The sequence below is a fragment of the Lissotriton vulgaris genome, chromosome 2_2, assembly GCF_964263255.1.
Source record: "Lissotriton vulgaris chromosome 2_2, aLisVul1.2, whole genome shotgun sequence".
Lineage (NCBI taxonomy): Eukaryota > Metazoa > Chordata > Amphibia > Caudata > Salamandridae > Lissotriton > Lissotriton vulgaris.
The window spans coordinates 301,593,361-301,612,490 of record NC_141688.1 but is presented as its reverse complement, the minus strand read 5'-3'; the positions used below and the strand labels follow the sequence as shown (position 1 = coordinate 301,612,490).

The 19,130-nt window shown below is 44.4% G+C and overlaps 1 protein-coding gene across 1 annotated transcript in view; it reads left to right on the top strand.

Moving 5' to 3' along the window:
* Nucleotides 1-18,887, top strand: part of LOC147729350 (astacin-like metalloendopeptidase) — a 97,713-nt gene extending 78,826 nt beyond the window's left edge. The window contains exon 12 of the mRNA XM_086959837.1: nucleotides 18,762-18,887. Coding sequence (XP_086815963.1) covers nucleotides 18,762-18,887 — 126 coding nt within the window. The remainder of the gene's footprint in view (nucleotides 1-18,761) is intronic.
* Nucleotides 18,888-19,130: the final 243 nt, after the last annotated feature.

Here is a 19,130-nt window from a genome sequence, read left to right as displayed (position 1 = left end):
AAATGGTTGCTACCCAATTCATACCTGATCTCCATACTGACCATGGCACACTCCCCTGCACACATAGGATCTGCCCCTATGGCCGAACTTGTCTCCAAAGTTTGGCACAATGACAAGATTACAGACTCAGCTAAACGTCTGGTCCAACAATGTCTGATATGCCTGCAACACAACCCTGGGAAAGGAACTGTAGTACCCCGGGGAGGATTTGGGGTCCCCAATCATCCACTTGAAGACCTACAGATGGACTACATCCAGCTAGAAAGATGCCAAGGTCTGGAGTATGTACTTGTTGTCGTGTGCGCATTTAGTAAGTGGGTGGAAGCCTATCCAACTCGCGACAACACTGCCATTGCCACTGCAAAGGTATTACTGAAAGAATTCTTCCCTCGCTACGGCCTTTGTCGAATTTTGTGGAGAGACAATGGCCCCCACTTCGTAGCCGAGGTTATCCAACTCATCTTGAAGGGGTTGGGTGTAAAACAGAAATTTAACGCAGTCTTCCACCCCCAATCTGCTGGACTGGTTGAGCGACATAATGCTACGCTGAAGCTCAAACTAGCTAAGATAGTGGCTACCACAGGACTGAAATGGCCAGACGCTCTCCCACTGGCATTGCTATCAATGCGTTCCACCCCCACCAAACACCATTTGACCCCTTACAAGGTCGTTTTCGGCCGACATATGAGCATTTGGTCTGCACCAAAACTGACATCCATTCACGACGTCCCGGACATCCTAATGTCTGACTATTTGTACAATCTGACTAAAACACTGTCTGTTATCCATCAACAGGTGCTGCAGGCCATCCCTGATGCTTCCAGGGGCCCTGGACACAACATCCAACCCAGAGATTTCGTACTGATACGAAATTTCCAGCGTGCAAAGAGTCTGGAACCCCTGTGGACGGGCCCCTGGCAAGTCTTGATCACCACCTGAAGAGCTCTTCGAGTGGAAGGGAAGTGAAACTGGCTGCTTGCACACCATTGTAAGAAAATCTCCTCAACCCTGACGACGACCGAAGACGTTGCCACCCAAGAAGAGCTCCTGAACAAAGACCGACCATCTCTGAGCTGTTACCCTGATACAGGGACACTTGAAGTGGCAGAATTCCCCGATCCCACTGTGCCCTCCAGAGAAGGGTATAACCTGCGACGAAAGGAGGGAGCTTCGGCTAAGCAGACCACTGACTAAGTTACAATCCTCAGAGCGGTAGCCTAAGGCTGTCAGGAGAGAAGCTAAACGAAGTTTTGTGGTTCTGCCCGCTACCGAGCCCCTTGAAGATGATGGAAGCGCCCAATACGAAGATGATGGAAGCACCCGACACGAAGATGATGGAAGCAATCGGACATCCGAAGACCCACTACAGAAACCCAAAGACTGACAAAATACACAGCTCAAAGACTATTGCCCTCTTTATCGCCCTTCGCTTTTGCCTCCTCCTCATGACCACCCTCTGGATCGTGGAAGAGAGCGCACCAGCTCATAAGGCATTTCTAACTACTGCGCAGCCTACCACCATGAAAGAACACTACCTGTTCTCTCTTTCACTCCAACTCCGAGAAAGACGTAAGAGTTCTGGAACAACTCCTTCGTGCAGTTGCTCCACCAACACAACCTTGCCGTCAATGCCACAAATTGCTGCATTTGTGGGTTGTTTCCACATGCCACTGGACATTCCATCCCCTTCATCCCTTCACCTTTCTCCGTTCATGGTTCCTGCCTTGCTTGGCTGATACTCTTCAAAGAGAGTTACAGGGATAATGCCACTTCCAGCAAAACTGTGTCACACTTTTATCATGGGGTCTGGCTGAACAAAACAGGAAGAACCGCTGCTCCCTTTTGCCCTGTGACATCCAACGCTTCTTTTCATATGGACATCCCTGCCAAAGAACGGATTGAAATGCAGGTGTTCAACAATCCAGCCAGACCCACCTTCTCCTATCTACGAGCAGCTGCCACCCTGACTGTGGCCCTGTCTGTTGTCAACGTCTTGGGCCTTGTATGCATCGAAGGCCTCAGGGCACAGTTTTTATTTATTTATTTATTTATAGTGTTTTATATAGCGCGGACAAGACCCGTGGGTATCAGAGCGCTTTACATATGAGATTACAGATTGACATTATATAAGCAATTATAACAGCAAACATATATGGAGGTAGAAGGCGATATACTATCTAGGATGGTTACAAACTGACATATGAAGTTAATAACTTGACATTATAGTAGCAATTAAAACAACAAAAACAAATATGGAATGTAGGAGGCAATATGCTATCTAGGGTGATTGAGTAAATATATTCTTAACGCCTGATCACTTAGCGATAAGTGGTGCATATGGTTTAGGTTGTGCCATAGTCGTACAGTCAAGTTCGATGAGGTAGGATTGTAAATTATTATCAGAGCAGTGTCAGAGTAATTACCAAAGGGTAAAATGGGTATAGCTAGTTGTAACGATCATAGATATTCACAAGACAAGGTAGGGGTAGTAACTTTGGTGTGATACATAGTGCAGATAACACCTAAATATGAGGTAGCGATAGGGTGTACAGCCGAAGCTTGAGTTATAGTCATAGTCATAACTAGAGTGTTTAGACATTTGTCTTATTGGTCTTCCAATTGTTTATGATGGCCCCCGTCATCTTTGGCATAAAAAAAAAGTTTGCGCCACTGGTCTGTGGTCATCTCTATGTAGGGTATTTACTCATCATATGGCTTTTCAGTTCCCTTTTAAATGCTGCAATATTTTGAATCTTCCTGATATAGGGTGGGAGTGAATTCCAGACTCTGGGGGCGGCTCCCGAAAAAGCTCGGTCATAGGTCTTTTTTTTCCGGAAGAAGGCCGGCCGTAGGAGCAACTCTTTAGCGCTTCTCGTTGATCTGTTACCTCCCGATAGCTTGATTTTCTTGGCTAGATATCTTGGCGTGTTGTAGTGGACCGCTTTGTGTGTAATACAGGCCATCTTCATTTTAATTCTAGCATCATAGGGTAACCAGTTTAGTGCCTTCAGGTGGGGAGATATGTGATCAAATTTCCTCGTTCCCGTGATAAGTCTTGCCGCTGCATTGAGACAGGCTTTTAGCGGGGCAGTGGATGTTTTTGGTAGGCCAGCTAACGTAGTGCAGCCATATTCGATCCTTGAGATAACTAGCGATTGGATCGCAAGTTTTAGATCTGCTTCTGAGATAAAGGGTTTCAGTTTCCTTAGATAGTTCAAATGGAAACGGGCGCTCTTAGCCATTGCATTGATGTGTTCTTTCATGTCTAGGTTCTCGTCTAGTGTAATTCCTAGAGATTTGGCTGAATTAACAAGTGTCGGAGCGCAGTTAAGCGCAGTTATCATTTTAGCCCATTCCTTTACCTCTGGTTGACTTCTTGTCGGTGAGATTAACAGGAATTCTGTTTTGTTGGCGTTAAGTTTCAAATGGTTGGCTGTTAGCCAATGCAACGCTTTCTTTAGAGTTTCATTCATAAAGTCAATGTCAGGCAATCTTCATGTATATTTGTGTGTCGTCTGCGTACATGTGGTAGGAGATCTGTGTATTCCGAAGGATCTCTGTGAGAGGTTCTACATATAAGTTGAAGAGATCTGGGGATAGCGTTGAACCTTGAGGGACCCCTATTGTGTTAGGGCAAGGGGAGGAGATTGCTTGGTCGACCAGGAATAGCTGAGTCCTGTTCTGCAGGAAGGAGTTAAACCACTTCCAAACATTTCCAGTTGGTGGGCCACAGTGCTTGCCACATCACTAGAACCTTGGACTCAGCTGATCCACCTTCTTTTGTCTCCTCTCCAAACATGTACTTTGTTTGTGGTACGAAAGCCTACACATGGCTCCCCAAGGGCTGGGGAGGTACCTCTTACATTGCCTTCATCCTTCCTCCGACCTATGTGGCTCCAGCAAACCATCACCGACAAAAGCGAGCAAGAGACATTGAGCAAGCCGACTCCACCAGAGCACAGTTCCTGGACGCAATGAAGGGACTTGTTCCACTCTGGGGTCCGATGGCGAACAGCCGTGCCATCCGACATTTGACCCAGGCAGTTTAAACGACAATGAACATTACAGCTGGCATCCTCACGAACAATACAGCCGAGCTTCAGGCGGTTCGCCTGGTGGCCCTTCAGAACCGCCTTGTTCTAGATGTGGTTCTAGCAGATCGTGGAGGAGCATGCTGTATCATTGGGTCCAGCTGATGCACCTACATACCGGACAATTCACCCTCAGTCTACAAAGCCATTGAACACCGCCACAGACTTTCCTCTGAAGTTCATCAGGACCTAGAAGAATGGTCGCTTGGGAGTTGGTTCTGGAGTGCTGTAAAGGACTGGGGGTGGAGGTTGTTTATGATCGTATTGATGCCGATTGTCGTAATATGTGGATTCTGCCTGGGTGTTCAATGCTTGCCACCCCTGTGCTCACTTTTTGCTAACTGTATCTGCCCTAAGACTCTGGACTTCGAAGCTGAGTGCATGAAAGCTTTGTATGAAGTAGAAATCCGTAATATGATGGGGATAGACATAGATTGACAAGCTGGCTAGATATGTTGAAAAGGGAGGACTGTTAAAATCTAGATTGCAAAGTAAACATTATCGCACCATCGTGTCCCTTTTCAGGCTCATATGTGCGCATAAGTAGCAGCCATTTTGAATGCCATGGCCTCTCTGCCCACTGCCGATAGCCAGCGCGTCTCTCTCCCTCTCCCTCTGACCTCGCAAGCATCCCCCGCGCTCTGACAGCCCCCGCTCTCACATGCTTGGGCCATAAACCACTCCTTCAGCGTGGCCCTGCCTCGGAGCCACATCCCGTACCCGGCTAACACCTCCCTCCATCCCTTTCATGATCAAACATCCTTTGATGAACCCCCTTCCTCTGTGCCCAATTGTTCCACCCGATCCCAGGCTACCATCTGGCCCTGCGGATGCAGTTTATTGCCCCCTACAGTAGGGAGCTGCCCCTCTTCAAAGGATCTACGACTGATCAAAGCCCCCACCCCATGAGATCCCATCAGCCGCACACATTCCGGGAACCGGCGGAATGTCCAGCTGCGCAACAGTCATCACCTACTGAGATCGGGGTGGGGACTTCTACTGTAAATGTGTGTGGGAACGGGCTTGAAGCGGGGATTCCGAGGATGTCTTTCCGTACTTCAAAGTATTTGCAAGAATGTGCCACATGTAACAAACTGTAATAAAGACCATAAACCTGTGTATAAGAGGCCAGGCCTCAGAGATGCGGTTAGAGCACCTCGAGAAGATACCTTGTGGTCTGATTTGATGTGTTCTGCTCCCTCGGAATAAACTTCTGTTTCCTGCCTTCCAGTCTCCAGCGCCTGCCTCTTTGTTTGATAATTTCGAGTGGTATGAGAGGCGACTAACGCCGGGCAATACTTAAAGGTTATCAGTTCAAATCTGCCTACATTTTACAATATCGTCCATCACAACTAGGATAAACCAGTTCCCATATGCTGTTTGGGGATCCATTGGTCCAACAATGTCAATCCCCACTTTCTCAAAGGGAACCCCCACCACAGGTAGTGGTATCAGGGGACCCTTTGTGGTGCCACCTGCCTTACCACTGGCTTGACAGGTGACACAGGAGCGACAAAACTCCTTTGTGTATTCAGACATGTGGGGCCAGTGAAAGTGAGGGACAATTCTGTCCCAAATCTTGTTCTGGCCCAGGTGTCCTGCTAGAGGAATATGATGGGCTAGTGTCAGTAGGAAGCCCCTGCATTTCAAAGATATAACTAGTCTCCTGGCTGCACCAGGTTTGAGGTCTCTACCCAATAAATCTTATGGGTGCCACTAGCATTCTCAGCAGCCTCAGCAGCTGCCTGCTGTCTGAGGGGTTCAAGAGAAGGGCAGCTCAGCTGCTCCTGACTCAGATCTGCCCCATGAAGGGCCCCCTGTCCCCAAGAACTCAACCTGATCAGGCTCAAGCTCCTCTGGGAGAGTTCCTTCTTCAAGAGCACAATCATCTCCCTCAAGAGAATGATCCTCACTCACTGAGTCAGGGGGGGAGACCACTGCCTTTACCCTACTGCTCCTTTTCTTGGAAGGCTCCTGGTCCATTATTCCAGAATCCAGGGCCTGTTCAGTGTTACACTTTTTGACCTGTGACCTAGTCACAGCAAACACATGTGCGGAGATCCCTAACATTTCTGCATGGGTCCTTAACTCCACTTCAGACCAGGCTGACGTCTCTAAATCATTTCCAAGCAAGCATTCAACAGGGAGGTCTGTACTTACCACAACTTCTTAAGGCCAGTTACCCCTCCCCAGGAGAAATTAACAACTGCCAGGGCATGGTTGGTCCTGACATTGCTAGCTTTGGTCACTTGGTAGAGTTCACCAAGTATGATCTGTCCAGGGTCCACAAGGTCTTGTGTCACCATTGTGACACTTGCCCCAGTGTCCCTGTAGGCCATAGCCTCTTTTTTCCATGTATCAAAGACTGTTGTCTGTATTTGCACAAGTTACTGGGAATCACAAATGAGGACATATCCATGCCTCCAGCACAGACTAGCACAGCCTGATTTGGAACTCTGACTAGACCAGAGTCCATCGCAGTACCCAGGGTTAACCCTACCACACCCTTCTGCTGAGTACCACCACTTGAAGCTGAACTAGGGGGAACAGTTGCCTTATGGGCAACGGTGGCTGGAGTTGTATCTTTCTTAGTGCAATCACTAGTCCAATGGCTGTTCTGCTTATAGACTTTACACCATGGTTTATTTTGGCCTTTTGTTTTGGAAGATTGAGAATCCCACCATTAGAAGATTTGTGGGGGCCTTGTGAACACTTCTTGTCTTTATCCTTCTCCCCACACGTATTAGGATCTTGTTTATTCTAGTCACCACCTTGGTTCTGTACCTTCTGCTTCACCCTGGTTCTGACCCATTTGTCTGCCTTCTTTCCCAATTCTTGGGGAGAGGTCAGATCAGAGTCTACCAGGTGCTGATGCAACAGCTGTTTCTGACAGTTACTAAGGATCTGCTCCCTCAAAATCAAGTTGTTTAATCCTGTATAATCACATACTTTACTGCCCAGTAACCAGCCCTCCAGAACCTTGGTAGTACAACCAACAAAGTCAACCCAGTCCAGAGTCTGTGTTTTTTGGGTATCTCTGAACTGTAATCCATACTGCTCAGTGGTTAGGCCGAACCCATCTATTAGAGCACTCTTCAGGGCTTTGAAATCATCAGCATCCTCTTCTTTGACAGTGAGGAGCTTGTCTCTACCTTTGTCTGCAAAGGAGAGCCACAAGATTGCTGCCCGCTGCTCCTGGGGGACCTTTTGTACTTTGCAGGGCCCTTTCCAGTGCAGTTATCCATTGTTGGATGTCATCCCGACTCTGGTATAGAAGGGACAATCTTGTTTAAATTTCTATGTTCATAAGTCCTTTCCCAACCACTAGGGAAGCAGCTGCCACCATAGGACTCTAGTCCCATCTTTTTTCTTCCTCTTTAAAGCTCTAGGGACTCCCTTTCTAAGGCTACTCTTTGTCTCCTTATCCTCAGCTGAGCTTCTTCAAGTCTCATCTGATGTTCTTTCTTCTCCTGGGAGGTGTCCCTCCTATGAAAAGAGACAGAAGTCCCTACAAATGTATCAGAATGGTTAGACTCCACTGAAGGAGATCTTGGCCTTATGGGCACACCTCCAACTCTTCCTGGGGGGGCACAGAAAGGACCCAATGGGTCTCCATCTCCATCTCCATTAGGAGCTGCTCCATCCAGGCCAAGGTCATTGTCACCTGCCTGGTCAGCATCAGAGTCTGATTCCTGTGGGATAGGACCACTGGGATCTTACTCATCTGCTGCTCTCACCCCACTGCCTACCCTCTCAGGCTCTGAAGCCTTACTAAGGTCGACTAACAGGAATACCTCTCTGATTCGTTCGGTGGTGACACCTTTGCCAGTCTTCAGTTTTCTCATTGTACACAGAGCCCTTTACTCAGAGAAAGGGAATGTGTCATACTTAGATGTCTGTAATTTACTGACATCTGGCAAGGACACACTAGGTCCAAGCACTGAAGACATAACTCGTGAGGTGTGGTGTATGCATTACCTACTCTAGTTGTTTACCTACTAAACTCTCTTGAGTTGTAGAAAGGGTGTGCTAAGCCCTTGACACAAAACTCTAGGTTCAGTAGAACTTACTGTATTTAGGCTTGTATTATATGTACCTCTGGTACCTTTAGTGGTTTTCAATTGATCAAACACTTGAGATTATCTGGTAAAACAATGGCAAGCTGGAATCCCACACGCTGTACACCAATGTGAGAAGTTGTCCTGGCATATGCTCTCCACTTTTCTAGTGGGCACGTTGCACCAGTTCAAACGACCCGTATTGATGGTAGGTTTAAAGAAAACCTATATAGAAAGCTATCCTAGTGGTAGCTGTGGAGAGCATCCTTCAGGCAAAGTCTTGAAGGAATGTAAAGCAGCTTATTTTACCAGTCTATAATCTCTTGAAAGACCAAATGAAAGGAGAACCACACCAGGTATATATATATATAAAATATATGTATTTATTCTAAACACATCCCTCTAGTCTTTTTATGAGGCTAGAGGCAAAAGTACATAAGGAAAACTTAATAGCACACAGTAAATAAGCACGATATTCATTAAGCCCTAGGGGAGTTCCAAACCATATATTTAGAAAGGGGTATAAGTACCACAACTTACATAGAGCACAGGCCTAGAACCTGTAGAACCGCTGGGACCACCAGGAGCCACCCAAGGTAGTGACACAGGGGACCCACGGGGGACGCGTGCGTTGTCTAAACACAGCCGTGAATCACCATTAACTTTTACTGGGAATGTTGCGGTTGGAAATTACAGATAAAGGACACTTAGAAGAGGACTTGGAGCAAACCCCTTGTCATATAGATATATATAGCCTGTATGCTGTGTTAAGTTATCATGAGCTTTTTAGGAGTTTAAATGCCATTTTACCTTTCTGCTGCTTTTGCACACAACACATAGCTGTTGCTTTAGCTTTGAGCCTAGTAGAATGTTTTTGATTCATGCGAGAATAATATGTTGTTACTCTTATATCAGCCTTGCTTGGCGAGCTGTGTCTGTACAGTGAGTGCAGAAACCTTCAAGGATATCTCAACACAGTGGTTGTTGTGAGCATTGATCTTCGCACGTTCCTAGACATAACATACATGCAGCTGCAGCCAAGTACTGGCTTTAGGCGTATTTTATATTACTTTGCACAAGAGCATACAAACACACTTGATGGTGCTTTGCATGCAGAGACCTGGTGGAAGACGATGTGATCCCTTACCACTAGGATCTTGAGGTATGGGGTCGTCCTGCTAAAACCCAAAGATACCTTCTTAGATATAATATAATATACTAGCAACCCTTTAATAAACTTTGAATAGTATTCAGCCAAACCTAATAAGTAACTAATTTGATCTTTGTTCACAGGTGTTGGGGCATTCTTTATGCTGTCAACCAGCTCACACTGGGGCTTAATCCCTTCTCAAGAAATCACATGCCAAGCTTGTATTTCTCCTTCTTCATAGTCACTCCATTCTGGGAAAATAACCCCAGCACCAAACCTGGAGTTTCATCATGTTCCTTACCACAATCCAAAATGTAATCTTGGAAAAACATTGTGCAAGGCAGATCCTCTAGCTTTAGTTTTAGAACCTCTCAAAGCATGCAGCTGTGGATGGCAAGATAAATGGCATGCTCATATATCTTTATGCTCCCAGAGGTGTCACAAAGAATTTAACATTTATGGACCCCTCATGGAATGGTACATAATGATAGGTCAATGATAGGTCCTTCATACTAACTATATATGCCCCTGCCAGCAAGGTGAGTGTATCAGAAAAATGAGCTGGTTTGACAATCTTCTCAGATACACTTATATAAATCACCTTGAAAACATTCAATTATCTCCTCAAAAACTTTCAAACGTAATAGCCTATCCAACTCAGCCTTATGCTGTTAAATCATCAAACTAGGAAATGTAAGCACTTTATGGACACATGGTTTTCCATTGTTTTCTGAGGACAATCTTGTGCTCAAAACAAAGTGTTCCCCCTCTCAGCAAAATACTTCTTCCCTGTGGTTGCCCTGTCTTTATAAGAAATCATCATGACAACAAGCGCAACACATCAATGTTTGCATCACCAAAGCTGGCTAAATTCTATTGCCAATCATGATGCATGATTCAGCTAGGGTAAGAAATGTTTTTCCCCAGAATCAATCTCACACTCAGGCATTTTCAAACCTCCAGTATCCTCCATATATATGTCATCCATTACATTTACATATTTGTTCCTTTTTTCTTCCACCACCACATCCACCATTTTTATTTATTTTTATTTTATTATAAAAGTTTTATATAACGCTAGCTTAACCCGTAGGTATCAGAGCGCTTTACATATGCACAGTAAAACAGCAGTAGGACATTACATTACATAGTAGGCCAGCAGTAAGGAAGCAAACCAAAAGAAAAAAATACAGCATAGGAAATAAATATGTAGTGCAGCGGAGGGGGAGAGAGCAATGAAAAGAAAAAGGTGAGAAAGACATAGTCCGGTCACCCACAATCCTTGAATGACCGGGGAGAGAGGAGACAACTCGGATATAGTACTCTAGGTAAGTTGACGTTGGTCATGATAGCGTTGCGAGGCCTTGCGTTGCGAGGCCTTCGGGTGGTTATGCGCTATATAAATGGAATTTTCAATTCAATTCAATTCAATTCAATGATAGTATTTGTTTAGGAGATGGACTTTCAGGTCCCTTTTGAGACTGGAGAAGGAGGTGTTGCATCTGAGGACTCCAGGGAGAGCGTTCCATATCCTAGGAGCGTTGCCTGAAAATGATCGGTATTGGGTGGTTTTCTTTTTCATTTTCGGAGGAAGAAGTAGGAGTGAGTTGGAGTTCTCAGCATTCTGGATTGCCCTGCTCTGATCAGTTTGTTATTTAGGTAGTTGGGGGCAGGAGATTTACACACTTGAGCATAGACCACTCTTATGACAAAAATAATTCTTTGCATAGCAGGTCGAACTGCTAGATGAATGAGCAGAACTACCACATGTAAAGTATTTTTCTTTAAGGTCTATGAACTCTGTGGAAAATTTACTTTTAGCACAGCAGCGGCTGTAATACAGGAATGCCAACGGACGCAACGGGGCACTTTGGTATTACAGAAGGGTCCGCAGATGCTTGTGCATCCCCTTCTGTAATACTGATTGCATTGGTGCACCTAAAGCATCAGCAGTATTATCAGAGGGCATTCCCACAATTGCATGGGGGTGTGACCCCATACAATGATGGAATGCTTTTGCCTCTGCATCCATGCTGTACTATAGACTTGGGCGCAAAGGTATTGAAACAGTTAGGGTATGCCACTTGATGGCAGCTCTCTGGAGAGGGAAAAGGGAGTCCAATGGACACCCCAGATATCCCTTTGTAGGCAGGTGCAGTCACTCACTGCACCTGCCGCCAAGGGAATCCCAAATCTCCCTTCAAAGTGCAGGAGGTTTACCACCACAATAAAACACGAAGACGCTTCACAGCAGCTGCTCCATTTTTATTTATTTATTTATTGACATTTGTAGAGCGCGGCGAATACCCGTGGGCGTCTCGGCGCTAACCCTGAATACGCTGAATACGCTGCCTACACGCTAATACGCTGAATACGCTGAATACACCTGAATACGCTGCCCTAGGGTCATCCAGAGTTCGCATCTGCCTGGAGAGCAGCACATTCTTTGTAATGTGGCCCATTTTCCTGGTTATCACCCAGCACTAACCAGGAAAATGCAACGAATATGTAAAAAGGCACTCTGAGCTATTCTTTAAGTATTAACTACAGAGTCAGTGTTGGCATCATCGTCAGAAACAATATGTATGCTGCTTTGCATACTACAGTGAGTGGCAGGTTGAGTTGTTGGCCCCTCATCTCCATCACCCAATTGAGTGTATTTTCCCTGCTCTCAACAATTCTGACAGCTTTTTTATGAGAAGAATTCTTTGATAAATGTTTTTCTTGTATTCCGTTGCTGATGGTACATCTTTCTTTCGCACCTTTGACTCCAGTAAAAACGTATACTGCTATAACACCACATTTATGCAAGGTCATAAGTAAGCTCAAGCATTTTTATACAAATTTCGTAGACATCTGCTGGTTCACCATCAGCATTATCAATAGTTTATTTCATCTATACTCTCATAAATCCTGTGACTCTCAACACCTAAGTTGTACAATAATATCCGTGACTGTAGACACGTTTCACCACCTTCATCCACCAGGTACGAGTCAAATCGATTTTTCTAATGTTTCCCAGTCTTTTTAGACAAGAATGCAGATGGTTGAGACATATTACTGACTGACTGACACAGTGCCCCACTTGTGGAGCTAAGAAAACAGATGACAACAATTCCTGCTTATAATGTCTCTATTATAATAAGTCGTATGAAGAACAAACCTAAGAGCAGTGCAGCCGTTACAATGCCTCAGTACTTAGTGCAGGTAAGCACTATGAGCATGCCCAATCCAATATGGCCCTTACGTTGGTGTGCTAGAGTGATAACAGGTAGCATGTCAGCACACCTGCTAGCATGCACAATCCAATACAACTGCCACCTTGCATCCCAACTTCGTGACATAAAGCACGTATAGCGTGTTGGTGTGCAGTTCGATCACAGCCTTCATGACAACACTTGACGATTGGCAATATCCTCCTCATTATCAACTGACATTGGTGCAGCATCCAAATGTATATGAATAGCTTGCACAGGCTCCGAGGTGAGGAAAAGTAAGATAGAGCCAACATCCACATATATATATATAGCCATTGTCTGATTATTTAAAGGAAGCATATGGACACTAAACAATATCCAATGTTACAGAAAGAGCACCCCGTTGAAATATAAGGCAACACAGGACACACTGTTCAAAGGTCTGTTGGCATGGAAAGGTTGGGGTCTCCTTAGTGGGGATGAATATTAATTAATCAAAAAGGAACATCCCCTGGTACCTTATATTTATTTCATACCCAAGGTCCATAAGAACTTAACTGCGCCACCAGGTAGACCGATTATTGCAGCGTGTGAAGGACCTTTGGAAAATCTTTCAAAATACATTGATTACCTTTTCCAGACACACATGAAGAAATTGGAGTCCTATGTCCAAGACACTAGTGACATTATTGGTAAAATTAGGAATATTATGTGGAGTTCTGATTTGTTGCTGGTGACATTGGATGTGAGTTCCATTTTTACTTGTATAAAGCATAGGGATGGCCTACGGCTTGTGAATATTTTCTAAGTACGAGACCAAGGGAATTTGCACATTACACGAAAATGTTGTCCTTTTGCTTAGACAAATAACTTTTTCCTTTTTAATGGGCAATTTTACCAACAGGTACAGGGTTATTTTGGCTTTTCTATTTCTCGGGACCATCTCTCTATTTCTTCTGGGGATACTACAGTAGCACTTCTTGTACCTGAGGGTGTTTCCATCCGTACCTCTCTAGAGCTTCCAGGAGTGTTTTTACAGATCGAGTCACCCACTGGTTCCCTTATAGGTAAATCCATCAGGGAAATCACTGACAAGCATTCACTTGCTTCATTATACACTATCAAGGGTTCTTTTCTAGATTGCACTACAGGTGTAGTCATAACGGGAGGTTTAGGACGGGACTGTTTTTCTCCATATGATGGTACAACAGGATCTATGGTTACCGGAATGGTCAAGGCTTCAGGACTCATATTCAACTGTGAAATTTTCTGCATTAATTCACTTCTCTGTTTATTTATGGCTTCTTGTTCCCTCTCCTGTAGCACTTTTTCTAATAAAGTTTAATGCACTACTTGTGGAACCAAAGGTGGTTTTAAGAACAGGGCGCTAGGGTTAACTCTATTTGCTTCTTCATGGTAATGTGGCTGACTTTTCATTAACAGATCCTTCAAGTAGTTATCAACTGATTCACCACTAGTCATTAAATTTCTTGTTTTCTCTGTGCACTTGCTTCCTCACGGTTCCTCTAAAGTCAGAACAGGATATAATCCTTTTTACTAACAAAGACTGTCTCCATTTCTTCATTTGTTTATCTCTTGTCTCTTTTGGAAATCTGGGATAAAAGTTACTCCAATTTCTTTCGCTTCTGGGTCTATCTCGCTCAAAGGTCTCTGTTTCCCATTCTTCTAATGCTTCGTACTGAGTTAATCTAGGTCTGGGATCTAATTCATTCATGCGTGTTCTCAAATTGTACAAAATTCTCCCATTAAAAGTACCATGTTCTGGAAATGCCAAAACACCATCATCTTTTGTGTACTTTGTCCAGTTCTCTAACCACACACAGGTGTGGTAGCCCCTTTCTACCATCATGTATCATGCGGGCGTATTTGGTGGAGGAATATTAATTCCTTCTCTAGTTTTAATCGGTCTTTCCTTCTTAAAGAAATTAGAAATTTTTAATTTTCTTAAATAGCGTCATTTTTCTCTCTCCTCCGTACATGATATGAGGTCTTCCTCTTATGTATTGTTCTTGCGCAAAACCTAAGTACCTCCTGCCGGGGCTATTTCCTACTAGCAGCCCGTCCCGACCTTGTCCGGGAGCATTTAGGCTTCCCCTACCACCGCCTGCTCCGACATTGCCCAGCAGCCCGTGCCCCCGCCCGTCCCGCCACCAGCCCGTCCCCCCGCCCGCCCAGTCCCCCACCTGCCTCGACCCCGATCATTGTTTTAGTAATTTTCCGTCCCCTGCCTGGCTCGACACCCGCCTGCCCCGACATTGTCCCCGGAGCATTACCTGAGCTGCAGGTCCTCAATTCACCGCTCCAATTTCACGTCCCCTGCCTGGCCCGACACCCGCCTGCCCCGAAATTGTCCCCGGAGCCTTACCTGAGCCGCAGGTCCTCATTTCACTGCTTCTCGCGCCTCAGCCGACGGTCCTCATTTCTCCGCTCCGCCGCTCTGCTCCTTACCGCCTGTCCGCCGCCGTTCCTCCCCTGTGCCATGTCCGCCTCTCCGCTGCTCCCACCGCCGCTGGCCTCACGTCACCACTCCTCCCCGCGCCATATCCACCGCTCCTTGGATGCCTCTCCTCCCCGTGCTAACGTGAGCACGCACGCTACTTTGGGGGGGACTACTTTATTTTTAAATATAAATATTGTAAATAACGTTTGTCATTTATATAGCCTATAACCATCTACACACCCTGACGATTTCAACGGTGTATCGGGTGTGTAGATTGGCGCTGTGGTTCCCGAGTTTACCCGCCGCAAAGCCTGAAAGTTCTTACTTTATTATAGTAGTATAGATAACTGTTGGATCTAAATGCCACATATAATGTGCATAGTTAAATTTAGTATGCAGCTACACTCAATTGTTTACTAAATGCTTCACCAATACCAGCTCGTTTCTTATTTTCGAGAACCAATCAGTGTTTAGAATTCAAATAAATTTTGACCAATAATTGCGGTTCTCATGCTCCTGTACTCACCCGTCTTTTACAATTACCTCAGGTACACACCTGCTGTCTCAACCAATACCAGCGCGGCTCTGGGTGACGTCAGCGCAGCTCCGCAACTGACTCCCTCCTATGCAAGGTAATACGTAGACTTATTTCTTTTCACTTTTAAATGCAATATTCATTAATTATCAATGTAAAACATTCACCACTGTTCCTAAGTGACTAAATTCAAAGAAAATAATAATTTCTCTCACTGCAAGTAAATCCTTTCCGCTTACTCTTCATACACTGCAAGTAAATCTCTTCTGCCTACTCTTCATACAAGCATTAGAGAACCAGTTACTCCCTCAGGCTTACCCTTTATAGGTGATATAAGGCCAAAGTTGCACCAGCGAACTTCTTTGCTATCATTTATTCACATAGTTATACAGAAAATCCCTAATCAGTGCTTCCACTATTACCTAACCATGCACATACTTCCTTAGGCAAGTGACCTCACTGCAAAGTGGCTTCCATTTACCACCTGCTATTTTTCCCCCGGGGATTCCAAACAAACACAGAACAATATAAACGGGTTTTGGTTAATACATAAAATCAAATACAATCAATTGATCAATACACAACTAACTACCTATCTTAACTAAACCCTAACCATCTATCTGCTACCAAAAGAATACTGATAGAGCCAAGGCTCACATCCTCAGAATTTTACCATACTCAGCTGGGCCCATAAAACATACACACCTACGCTAAATCAGGATTTTTAATTAACCAGTTAGGGCCTATACCATTGACTCACCAATCCTAGTCACCGGTACCTAGAGTCCTAAGGGATCAAGGGAGTTAGCATAATAGGCAGTAAATAAACATTTGCACTCATTAAAATAACCACAGACTCGGGAAAGATTTAATCACTTTATCTAAGAAAATTCTTAAATGTCAGAGTACATACTAAATTAGTCAAAGTTTGTTCAATTAAGAAGAATATAATCAAAGCAAGATGATGCAAACAAATTATGAGACTTTCTTTAAGCATTGAAACATAAGAAGGGTAAGAAAAGGTAAACAGTACAATGACATACCCACATGAATTTTATATTTACCTAGAATGGTGTGAAGACCAACCCTGGCCACAGGCTGAGATAGAGAACAGGACTGCTAGTAGTTCAGATGCCAGTACGACAGCAGAGGTGTAGATCAGGACCCGTGATGACCAAATTAGGATGGATTTAGGTTGGAACCAGGTACCCTCAGCTAAGTGCAAGGCCAGCATTACACCCCTCACTGCGGCTAACAGTTGGACCCCGATTGGGTTAGCGAATCTTCTCCCTCAGAAACCACAATTGAGTTATCGATTCTTCTGACAGAGTGCTTCGCCAGTACCTATGCTCTCGAATCTTCTGACAGAGGGCTCCGCCTGCACCTCTGCTCTTGATCGCCTATTGAGTGCGTTGGGTCAGTGACAGGTCAGCTATTCTGACAAGTCGGACAATCTAACTAGCTAAGCCTTCCTTAGTTATACCATTTTCCAGGGCAGTGTACCACCCACCAATGTTGAAAATGTGTGGATTACCTCAATTTGATTGGTCAAAGGACGAGGAGAGGTCATCACACCATACCAGTTCTGAGGTCACTTGATTCAATAATGCAAATTATCTTCCCACCCATAACTTTAATTTTCCCATGCATTTTATTCCACCCAACAATGAATGTTCTGATAGTAAATACAATGTTAAACAAATTATCAACATTTCTTCCTCTAGTGAGGTCAGGGGGTGAGTTTCCCATGCGCATCTTCAGGCAAGACTTGTTGGCTTGAATTTAATGCCATGGCTTGTGGACACTTAAAAATGCAGTTCATGCACAGTCATGGGACCCAAGATGGAGCAACATTGTATTTGATTGGTCCAAATACGAGCTAATAGCAAAGTCAAAGTAGTACAGTTTTAGAACAAAGAATAAATTCATGCACTGTATACCACTTATCCCTACTCTATTCCCATTACTTTATTTTAACTACAGCGTTAGGATTTAGGCAGAACGAACAACTTAGTATAAGCTGCAATGCAAGCGTTAGCAAATCAAAACATAAAGCAGCCATCTTTAGTCCTAGTCCGCAGAAGCAAAATTTTTCCCATCAAGCTAAGAATACGTCATGTCACGTGAGTGTGACAGACGCATGCGCAGTAAAGTTCCCGCGTTGCCGCGGCCATATTAGGTTACTCGAGTTACGTTTAGTAAGAAGCACATTGTCAAGCTTCCTCAGCTTACTAGAAATGTCATGTTTTGCATTGTTAATAAGACAAAACATGTTTATTAGTGTATTACAGTTTATTTCGGGAGGGCTGAGTACAAGCAAGTTTCTTTACGAGTGAAACCTTGCTCCATCAGGGCTCTAAGATATTCTTACAGCCGCTGACTTGTCGAATGAGAGTATGTTTAAAAAATGTTACTTTAGACCAATCAATATCTTGATTAACAACGTACTCAGTTCACTTTAAACTTTCAAAATGTTGGCCTACGTGTCATGCCATAATATTCAGATTTTTCTCAGCTTGGTGGGCAGAAAATCTGGATTTTATTAAAGATGCAGAGGCTAAGATTATCCCTCTTCTTACTAACCCTTTCTAGGGGTTTTTACATTTTGACCTATTGTATCCTTTTTCTTTCAGAATAAGACGTCTACGGATTGATAATGAAAGGAGTGAATCATTCCACGTCAAATTGGAGTTATGTTTCAGTGAGTTTATTCCTTGTTCACAGGACTTGGCAAAGAAGTAAGATGGCTGCCTGCTAATGGACTACACTCTCTAATGGAATGTTGTTTGAAGTTCTATATTCTCTTCATTGTGACTGATGAGCTGTGGCAATAAAGGATATTTGTATAATCTGAGCCTCCTTGTTTTAATAAAATCCAGATTTTATGCTCACTGGGCTGTGAAAAATCTAAATTTCTCCTCGTTTTTTGCTGTTTCCATATGTGCTGCATTGTGCAGCACACGTAGAAACAGCAAAAGGCCTTTGATTGTTTATGTGCAGGAAGGTGTACCTTCCTTCACATATCAATAAAAAAAATTACTTTATGCAACATTCTATGTGTGCTGCATTAAGCAGCACACATAGAAGTTTCAAAATGCCTTTTAAAGATTGTTTATGTGCAAGGGTGCCTGCATTGGCGGTAGATTTCTAAATTTGGCGCCAGCGAAGGGGGAATTGTTGTAAATAAGGTGCTGACCAGCGTTGCAGAAGTGGGTAAGGTGTGCCTTCACACATGTGCAGTGCAGTTTTTCCTGTTAATTGAATTTTAGGAGCCAGCAGGCGCAGTGGAAGACAAGTGCAGCCAGCAGCAGGGGAGAAGAAAGAAAGGAACCAAGAAGGAAGCCAGTGCCACCATACCCACCCACCAAGACCAGGAGGATGTCCAGGACAGTTAAGGTCAGGCTTTATTATGTGGGGGTGCAGGGTTGCAAGGGGGGAATGGGGGTGCAGGTAGATGTGAGGGGTATTGTTGTACTCTTCCTCTCTTTTCCCTCTTTCGCCGTGGTATGTTCCACCTCTTGTTCCCCCCTCCCCTTGGTTTGCCCTGCCAGAGCTTGCCTTTAAATGTTGGCATGCCTCTGACTAGCTGAAGAGTTGGTGGCAGAATAAAGTTCTCTACTTATCTACTTCTGTGTTTG